Below are 10,440 nucleotides of genomic sequence, written 5' to 3' on the forward strand. Positions count from 1 at the left end.
TCGAGCTTGTCATAAAAATGACCATAAGCTCCAAAACTCACAAGGAGAAGAACCAAACAAGAACCAAAAAGAAGATGCAAGGATGCAATGGTTTGAGCTCTCTACGAATGATACGATCAAGCAACTCATCGAGAGCCCCCTTGATAGTACGGCAATCAATCCTATAACCCGGTCTACCACAACTACCGTGAGACCGGTAAAATAGAAAACCTATCAAGGGCAAACCTTTGCCTTGCACATGATCCACTTGAGCTAGATGATGACGATCTTGACTCCCTCAAGTTGGACCACCTTTCTTGATTGCATTGGCTCGAAGAAGACTAGTTGATTGCTCCCCCATACTCCACTATGGGTGAGCCACTCTTCTGCACATCTTCACAAGTCCATTGTCGCCACAATGGACGGCAAGCTTCAAGCATATGATCTCTTCGTGATGATTCAACTTGAGCTTGCACACCACAACCTAACCCCACAAAGAACTCTCACGAAGACCATGGGTTAGTACACAAAGCGTAATTGACCATGCTTACCATACCATGGGATCGCTTGATCCCTCTCGGTACATCTTCTATGCTTTGTGTGTTGATCAACTTGATTCATTCTTTGACTTAGTCTTAATCAACCTTGAATCTTTCCAACTCTCTTCATTTGGATGATGTCTTGAAGGTAAACATGAATGATCACATAATCTTCTTCTTCAAGACATGCCTGCAATAAGCTCAACACTCATAAGACCAATCTTTGGATAATTCCTTAATAGCAACTTGGTCATCACAAACTCTCCTTGAAACCAACAAGTGGACTCCAAGAAAAGCCTATGGACAAACCCTTCAAATATAACTCAATGCAACCATTAGTCCATAGAGATTGTCATCAATTGCCAAAACCAAACATGGGGGCACCGCATGTTCTTTCATCAACTTTCACTTACCCCAAACCATGATCAACTTTCATCAAGACCATGCAACTTTTCCAAATCCGCTATGCCACTTTCAACTTCTTTTATTTTGAAATGGGATATTTGAGTTACATTTTTTGGCGCTCGATAAGTGTCCAACTTTCACCCATAAGTCAGATTTGGTGTGTAGGGCACCTCCTAAAATTTCATCCTTTTTGAAGTTCATCTCAATTGGTTTAAAATTCCAAATAGTTTGAACAAATTCAAACTTGGGAATTTTCAAACTGCTCCAAATAATCTCGAACCATTATTATAAATTTCTCCATATTTTTCCGAGTCCAGAAAAATATCCATCCTTGTTAAACTCCATCTTTACCCTTGCCTTCTTTTTCCTCAAGTTTTATGCTTAAAGAAAAAGAAAAAGAAAAAATGCACATGAGAGAGAGAGAGCGCGCCTCAACCCACCAACCCTCTGGAAATTGTTCTCACCACGCCACCTCTCTACCCTCGCACTTGTTAAACTCCATCTTTACCCTTGCCTTCTTTTTCCTCAAGTTTTATGCTTAAAGAAAAAGAAAAAAGAAAAAATGCACATGAGAGGGAGAGAGAGAGACCGAGCGCCTCAACCCACCAAACCTCTGGAAATTGTTCTCACCGCGCCACCTCTCTACCCTCGCACTTGTTCGCCCCCACATGACACTGGAGGACCCAGCAATCAGCGACTGGCAATCGGTGCCTGCACCTACTCTCTTCTTCCTCGGTCCCCTTGTTCGTCTGCACGCATATGGGCACCCCGAGCGAGCGTGTTGTCCTTAGCTGACTCCTTATTTGCCTTATCTCCCCCCTCGCTGTGATAGCCACACGCCACCCACCTCTCCTCTCTTCCCCCTCTTACATGAAAACCATGGAAACCCTAGATCCCGCCAATTCGACGCCACCCTGACGGCGTCTGAGAGAACGACCATTGTGTGGCCGTGGCCATCGCCCTCCTCCTACGCCGTCTGCATCTCCGGCTAATTCTCCATCGTCGAATCCGTCGACTACTACTTCTGCATCGCCATGGGACACCAAGACAGTGTCGCCGTCTTCCTCTTCTTTATCTACGCCCGTCACCGCTCCTTCTCAAACTCCCATCGTCTACATCCACCTCTCAACCAGTCAAGCGCACTGGCGTGCTTATGGTGAGCACCCGCTTCCACAAACCCTTCCCCCCTTCCGATTCACTCCTACATCGATGGATTTGTCTCAATCCTGAGAGCTCCTCCTCACGGCCATGTCGCCGGCCACGCTCCGATGACCTCAGGCTCGTTCCTTTGGCAGTCTCACGTCTGCGCGAGCATGTAGAGTAGTATGGCAGCGTTAGTTTTCTTATTTGCATGCCATAGCCACGATGCCTTGCGCACCCGAGCGCCTCCCCACTCCGGCAAGTTGCCACCGTCGTTTCCATCGGTGCTTGACGTCACGTTTGGTCGTCGGGGATGCGGAACTCCACCGTGAACAAAACACACACACACCCACTCCTCTTGAGCATGGCGGGATCCATCTCGACGAGTGCTCCGCCCTGGTTTTGGTCATTGTCGGCAGATACTCTGCTTCCTTTGTTTCGATTCGAACGCGAGCTCATCTCCATCGTTGGATCCCTAGCCAACACATAGGATTAGATTCTCCACGTACTGCTTCGCCCCTTGTCTCGCTGATGAGTTGGCCCCACTTGTCAGGGCGCGAGTCAACCACTTAAGGCCGCACACTCCTCTATGTTTCAAACACACTCGTTGCTCAGCTAGTTGTGCCTAGCCAGCTCAAACATCGGCCGCGGGTTTGAGTCCCGGCCAGCACAAAGCGAGGACCCCTAGGACCCACCTGTCACCCACACACCACATTGTCCACGCACACTCACAGCCACATGGCCCCTGGCCCACTAGTCGGTCTCATTGGCAGCTGGATTTGGGTGCCCGTAGCCTTTTCTTTTATTTCCTTTTTGTTTTTGATTTCTTTTTTGAATTAAACTATTTTCTGGATTCTACTAATCTCTCCCTAATAATAAAGCACGGATTGGGTCTTCGGGTTCACCGTCGCGGCGCTTTCCCCAAAAAGCCCATGTGTTTTTGGGAATTCAACCCGCAATCCCTTCTTAAGTGGTAAATTTGACATAACGTTTCGGTTTTGCAGAAAAGACCCTATAGTTTGCTATATTCAACCCGTGGTCATTTTAAAGGGACGAGCTCTTTTCCTTTATGCGTGCTCTGCTCGATCTAGACGGGCATGGCGCCGTCGGCGGCGGCAGGTCTTTTTCTCCGGCCATCCACCGGCCTGTTCTCCTTCCCCTCCCGATCCGCCCCTAATACTCTCCGGCGCCACCCGCAGCCTCTTCAATCTCGAACCTCCTGCACATGTGCCGTGCTTCTCTGACTTGGATCAGAGTTGGATTTTGTGTCCTCAAATCCATGGAGTAGCCACCAAATTCCGTCGAATCGCCGCGTCAACCTCCCCGCAGCGGCCGCGCCGCCCAGGAACCCCAGCCATCGCTCCTGCTAGGCCAGGCTCCGCTGCCGAGGTCCCCCATCGCCATTTGATCCCCAAGTGCCTATCCGCCATCTCAACGGCCTCACCCAGCGAGCTCGCCTGGACCCTGAGGTCATTGGAGCGAGCCTCCACCAGGCCACCCGACACGCCAATGATCCCGTGTGCTACCGCTCTAAGCTCCCCTGCTCGCTGCCCTCCACGCACCGCCGCCCTGGCCTAGCAGATTAATGGAGGGCGCGACCAACTTTGGTTCGTGCCTCGGTGCTCCTCGCCGTTCACCAGCTGCCGCATCCAACTTCTCCACTATGGTGAGCCCCTCCACCTGGACAGCCTTCAACTTCGTCCAACACCAGTAGCCCCGACATCGCCATTGCTCTTCTCCGTTGCCTCTATGCAGCATTTTATTTTTGTTGATGTGTGGCCACGATCTATGTTTACTCACTACAGGGAGTTCATTATGGCAGCGTACAACCACCAATTAATAGAGAACATGGGGGAAGGGAAAGGAGATGATGCAGCCGGCGCTATGTCGAACCATCGACACGGCAGACGCAGCATACAAATGCCCTGTAGGTGGCCGGACCTGGGGATCTCCATCAAGGTCGACAACGAGTTGTAGTACTGTGTCCAGCCAACAACTCCTTTTGCTTCTCAGGTTCAATCCGCACTTCCCTTTGTCAGTCTGAATGCGCCCTTGTTGATTGCTATCTGGCATTGGCAATGTATTCCAACTGTTTGATGATTTGAGCTTGCCATAACTTCAATTCTATAAAAGAGTTACCCTCAGGAATTTGTTTATTAGCCACCAATACCGCAAAAACTACAGAACAATGTTATTACTGCTAATGGATAGATGCACTGCAGAAATATGAATAGTTTTGGTCAAAAGAATGCAGACTGCACTTTCTTATTAGTCTATCACCCTCACGGTTGCTAATGATATTTGTTTTGCCACCACTTTTTGTGTAACTAGGGGAGGACACTGATCGTTTGGTTAAAAAAAGGAGTGTGGAAACTCACCATCCTTTCTGAAACATTCTCACTCAGTCAAGTGCCAAGGTAAAATCAATGGTCGTCTTTGATCAGTTCACACGGAACAAAACTCATTTATTTCAAAAACTGCAGGTTCATGGTCACAAATGGACATACTGTTTCAGGCTTATGACTAAGAATTAGAAACACAGGCTCAAATTAATTAGATGCTCTAATTAGAAGGTATGCACTTGGAGGCATTACCCGCCTTCTTACTTGGAGGCCTTCCTTGCCTTTTTCCCGTGGCAAACCATGGCGCTTGAAAAATAAAATTAAACATGCACGGGTCTCAACTTGTAAGTGATGTGCCGAAACTGCCACTACCTACAACCGTGCCCTCAGGCTTCCCTCGGACCGTCCTTATCAATTGTAGTCTCTGCTCTCCCACGTTAAGTCCCTCCTTTTAGAAACAGCTTTTCTCGATGGTGGCCTCCCCTGGAAGCTCTTGAACCTATGGTGTGGAGTCGGTTCCCCGTCAGGAGGAAATGCTTGCGTTAGGTCGTCAGACTGTTAATTATAACCATGTTATTCTGTCGAGCCTTTCCATCGAGTTGTCAAAACAATATCAAAGTAGAAGATGTTAAATATGAAACTACCAAGTTATGCACTCTGCTATTGTGGTTGTGAAGCTCGTACAGTCTGCTTGATGTTCGCACTAAGTTTCCTTCAGGCAACAAGACGACGAGTTCAATGCAAGTCTTCAGGCTGTAGGCCTAATCATAGGCAAAGAAGTCTGGACTTCCGTGGGTTTTCATGAACGATTTTGAGATGAAGAATAGTTGTTAAGTTATTATTTTTGCTAGAAGAGTAGCATCGCAAAAGAGTATTGCTGGAGAAGTAACTGGAGCACATGCTACTATTTTTATAGGAAAGACCCTAAATGACCCAACTTATGCAATCTACAGATGTTGCTTATGAAATCGGTAGAGCCATGCATCTGCAATTATCTATTAGCAACATCAGGTTTGTGTTTGTATCTCTTCTGCCATCATTTCACGATCATTATGTTATTTCTTTTCTCATCTCGAATCCTTTTTGTTATAGCCATACATTCTCTTTTGGTTTAAGAAGATAATAATCCAGTTTCACTAAATGCATTTTCTATAGCAGCATATTCTCTAATAATTCAATCATACTACGTACTGGTCTATAATTTCATTTCTTTGGTCATTAATCTAGCTTTTCCCTGAGATTGTTTCTCATAGTGAACAACTCATAAAAATGATTTGTAGGAAATAGACAAGAATGATAGGCTACATACTGATGTTTTCCGTAACTTCCCTGTATGGTTCAGGAGAAGCGTATTGCAATAGAAGATTCGAGGGCGATAACGCGAGGAAGAAAAACTGTCTGTTGTGAGAGAAGAAATTGTTGCCCCATAGGCTTTCAGTTTAAAAGTTTCCATTACATACAGTTTCACTCTCTGCATATGATACATTTGTTATCACTCGGTATTCTGCTCAAGGGGAACTGATACTTCTGCATATGAGAATTCTTATCCTTTTGACTATGGCATGCCTTTTGGTCCCCCTGGCTTAGGTAGTTTGTGTCGACTCCTTGATTCTTCAGTGATTGCAGCTATTCATGGATTCAACAACTTACTGGATTTGCTTTGTCCCAAGATCATGGATACTTGAATTCCCTTTATTGACCATGTATTTGAGAGGCCGCTTCGGATTGTTTTTGTATTTTTACGCATCTTTTGAGCTTGTGGAACCCATTCATTTTGCTTCCTCTCTCTCAGTTTACAGGGCGTGCGTGTACCCCTAGGTCGTCAATTTGACCAACCTAATACAAGTCATATCTTACAAAAAATATACCAATATAAACTTCCAATGTTCTATTTTCAAACAGTATAATTTTGTGTTATATAGTTTATATTAGGGTGATAAAATTGACAACCTAGATATACATGCAGGACTTGTAAACTGAAACGGAGGGAGTACCAAAGATCTCACTTGTGCGTGCTAATCTTGGGAACTGTATTCAGGCACCCCTTGGTCCTCTTATGCGGGTTGTTTTGCATTTTGCTTTTGTGTTAGAATAAGTAATTACTATGTAATCAAAACCATTTTTGGTTCGTATATGGGATTGTCCTGTATGATAACTTGATAAGGCATGAGAACATTTTTAAATGTCAAAAGTAATCAATCCGTAGAAGAATGCATGCTCCAAAGCCATGGAAGAAATTAGCAAACAGACAAAAGTTAAGGGCCTAAGGCAAGATTGGCACACCCATGTGTAGACCATCATTTGATTTAGTACTTTGAATAGGTTCATGCCAAAAGATAAACTTTCAGATGTACATGGTATCACCATCACCTCTGATGGCACAAGCGCTCTATTTGATGTTCTACAGGAGAGGTTCAAGATTACATTCAAGGAGAGAACACAGGCATGATGATATTCAATAATGTGAAGCAACAGGCAGACTTGCAAGAGAGGGAGTAGTCCGGGCCTATCACACAATGTAAATATGTGAACTGCTCTTTGCAAAATCGCTACAAAATTCATGTTAATTTCCTGCAAATGAATAAGGTATGATTTTTTTGTATGAATTTCTATTTTGCGTTGTCTAGGCTTTGCAAGGTGGCCATGACTAATATTATTGTAAAAAGCATTGTAACTTTTGCCTCGAATGAAACAAGGTCTTTGGGCGAGACAGTAAGCACCCAAAACATTTTTTTCTTGCTTCTTTCTTGAATTTCCGGTTATCCTCTATTCCCCTGCTTCTTTTTCACTGGTTGTGAATCATCCGTTGCTGTCACTAAATTCATGTTGGAATATCTACATCGATTTGACATAAGCACATTGATGAGAGTGCTTGAAGCTGCCACAGTTAAGTAGAGCTATTTTATTTTATTTTTATTTTGCGAAGAAGAGCCATCTCAATTTAAAGTGTGAGCTGTTTGTGTTTTCAATACCAGACCTGCTATCGATTTTTATTTTTTTTGTAGTGAAGCTAGCTGCTGTTATGTTGGAAACCGAACTTATTGCATCTAGAAAAGAATACTCATTGTGCCACCAGTTAGTAGCAATTAATTGAATCCCGATGGTTAGAAGCAGGTTTCACTTTTTATGCTGAAAACTTCTGTTGTTATTTTCCTTGATGAGTTTTGATTTGTTCCTATTGCTGACTGGCTGGCTTGGTTTTATGATTTTCCGAGTATTTTTCTATTATGACATTCTTATATTCTTTCTTTTTGCGGGTTAACATTCTTATATTCGTCTTCATATACAATTGGATAGTTTTGCTTTTCTTCAGGCTGGGGGCTTATATTCTTATTATGTAGTGAAGATGCGGGTTGCATAACACATGTTAAGCCTATCTCCCGGTGCAACGCACGGACAATTTTCCTAGTTCAACTAAAACTTGAATCTGTCTAATCCAAACTTTAACATATGCATGTTATATATGTAAATGGGGTAGAAAAATCCAGTGAATCTTTTTATGCACTTTATTTCATGTTTTAAGCATGTTATAATTCCAGGAGCATGCCCTTTTGCAATTTAGTCCCCATCATTTGCCAACTACACAAGTTCCCCATACTCGCTTGAATTGGACAAATGATATATGCTTCTTGACCAGAATGTTGCTATGTTTCTGTTGGTGCACTTTACTCTCAGGTTTGAGCAAACCAGATCCCTATTTGCATCAAATTTCAGCAAAACACCACCTCACTTTGTCCTATGCATAACTTTCACATTCTAAGTCCAATCCCTACGTATTTTTATATGCATTTGGGTCTTCTCAAACCAAACATCCAGAAATGTAATTGGTTCCCCATAATTTTTGTCACAACATCGTATCCCTCTTGGTTACACTTATAGCCTTTCGATTCTTGTTTCGATCATCGGGAGGGGAGGACGACCGACTTGCAGGAGGATGACAATCACAAGGTGTGCTACTCACCTAGACGGTAGCGCTTCTGCTCGGCATCCTCCACGACCGTCGGCACCCTCAGCGACCGTTGCGACTAAGGGCGCGTTCGGACTCTCTCCGGTCCGCGGCTCCGCGCCGGAGGGAGTGGCATCCAATCATAATTTGCGGAGCTGCTAAAAGGGCGCTCCGCACGCTTCGCGGAGGGCTGCCAAACAGGCGCTAAGCTACAGGGATGACCAAAATATCATCCATGTTCCTCTTGAAGTAGACATTTCAGCACTGTTTTAAAGCTCGCAATGAGATCTTGCCCCTGAAAACAAAATCTAGTATAAAGTTACCAAATATGGCCAAATAATAACATCCCATCTGTGTAATACCCACACTAGTCTGTACATTTACCAACCTCGGCAGCCAATCATCTCATCAAATGAAATCTGCAGAAAACTAAGCATAGTATAGCATGTCAACAGAATTAAATCAACAGCTCAAAAAAAACAGAATTAAATCAAGACATACATCCACGTGAATTCCACAAAATCTTCAAAGGCAGGAGTTATAAAAAATTGGCCTAACAGATCGCAGAGTTATAAAATTGACAACTGACTTCTGAAACTTCCTACAATACGGCCTGACTTGTAACTCTTAGAATGAGAATAAGTTAATGGTGTTAAAAGCTCTGTATGAAATATTGACCCTCAAAACAAAATTCAGTAAACAGCTAACAAATCAGGTCAAACACAAACTTTCCACCCGTACAACAATATGTAGTCGTTACGTCTGGTCTTGACTACATCTACAAAAGAAAAAATAAGGACCTGCGTCAACAGTTTACTGAACCATGGAGGTTTGTTTCGACTAAATCATAAGGCAGAAGCAAAGGGTCGAATTACCAGAGCAGCTTACTCAAAGCAGAACAAAAAGGTCGAACTAGCAGAGCAGCTTACTCAATGCAGGTTTGTTAAAACGAAATCATCCAAGGCACAAAGGGAACGTTGAATTGCCGAAGCAGATAAAAATCAAAATGCTGACATGATCAAACTGAAGCAATCCACGTCTGAAACAACCACTAGATGTTTCATTAATTCAGCAATTCCGACTCATTATACACTGTTTCATAGGGAGATCCAACCCACTATAATGTTTGTTTGCCACACGAATAAAGCAGACAAGACCAAAATTAACAGAGACTCCGCGGCGGCTGGAGATCTAAGAGGAGGTGAACTTGGTGACGGCCTTGGTGCCCTCAGAGACGGCGTGCTTGGCGAGCTCGCCGGGGAGGACGAGGCGGACGGCGGTCTGGATCTCCCGGGAGGTGATGGTGGGCTTCTTGTTGTAGCGCGCGAGCTTGGCCGACTCACCGGCGAGCTTCTCGAAGATGTCGTTGATGAAGGAGTTCATGATGGACATGGCCTTGGAGGAGATGCCGATGTCGGGGTGCACCTGCTTCAGGACCTTGAAGATGTAGATCTTGTAGGTCTCGACGCTCTTCTTGGCCTTCTTCTTCTTCTTGTCGGCGCCGCCGTCCTTGCCGGGCACGCGCTTCTCGGCCTTGGGCTTCTTCTCCGTCTCCACCGGCTTCTTCTCCGCTGCGGGCTTCTTCTCGGCCTTGGGCGCCATGGCGATTTCGGCGGAGGTGGAGGCGCGAGATCGGATTTGGGGGCGCGAGGTGGGAGGACTGCGGGTTTGCCTTGGGGTTTGATTTGAGGCGTGGGTTTCGGACAGGGGCGCAGGGAATATATAGGGTTGCGCGGAGGGGCGTGACTGGTGGAGAGGGTTGGGGTCCGGATCGGTGGCGTGGCGGGGCGCGGGGACGTTGGATTTGATGGACCGACGGATTTGGGCGTGGTGACGGGGTGGATCCGTGTGGTGAGGCGTGATCTCGCTGTTCCGCGGTGGGTTTAGGCGGCCAGCCGAAATTTGCATACCGAAATGCGAGCGGGAAGGTCTGTTTTTGGGCGCTTCGTGATGGGTCGAGTGCGTGGGTCTTCGCGGGTACCCTGTCGTGAGGGAAATGATTCTGATCTACCGGCTGATCTAGCGCAGAGTGTCCGCCGCTTTTCTTGCTTGTCACGTGGTGTACTAGACCACACGGTCTCTCTCATCT

General features: G+C 45.4%; 1 protein-coding gene and 1 long non-coding RNA gene across 5 annotated transcripts; one reads left to right on the forward strand and one right to left on the reverse strand.

Annotated features, from left to right (window-relative positions):
* The first annotated feature begins 1,739 nt into the window (after nt 1-1,739).
* Nucleotides 1,740-5,963, forward strand: LOC119277539. Of its 4 annotated transcripts, XR_005137199.1 has the most exons (5): nt 1,740-3,729; nt 3,886-4,076; nt 4,395-4,480; nt 4,547-5,416; nt 5,748-5,963. It is a non-coding gene; the product is annotated as an uncharacterized LOC119277539 (long non-coding RNA). The 4 variants fall into 4 exon arrangements; XR_005137197.1 differs by having other exon boundaries at nt 3,869-4,076; nt 4,547-5,963; XR_005137196.1 differs by having other exon boundaries at nt 4,547-5,963.
* Nucleotides 5,964-9,375: 3,412 nt separating this feature from the next.
* Nucleotides 9,376-10,045, reverse strand: LOC119277540 (histone H2B.5). Its single transcript, XM_037558821.1, has one exon. It carries the CDS (start codon nt 9,951-9,953, stop codon nt 9,543-9,545), a length of 411 nt encoding a protein of 136 aa, XP_037414718.1. The 5' UTR covers nt 9,954-10,045; the 3' UTR covers nt 9,376-9,542.
* Nucleotides 10,046-10,440: the final 395 nt, after the last annotated feature.

This window comes from Triticum dicoccoides, chromosome 3B (genome assembly GCF_002162155.2).
Source record: "Triticum dicoccoides isolate Atlit2015 ecotype Zavitan chromosome 3B, WEW_v2.0, whole genome shotgun sequence".
NCBI lineage: Eukaryota > Viridiplantae > Streptophyta > Magnoliopsida > Poales > Poaceae > Triticum > Triticum dicoccoides.

Bases quoted from the DNA above. Each gene is read 5' to 3' on its own strand.
- LOC119277540 (XM_037558821.1), bottom strand. From the start codon at position 9,953: ATGGCGCCCAAGGCCGAGAAGAAGCCCGCAGCGGAGAAGAAGCCGGTG.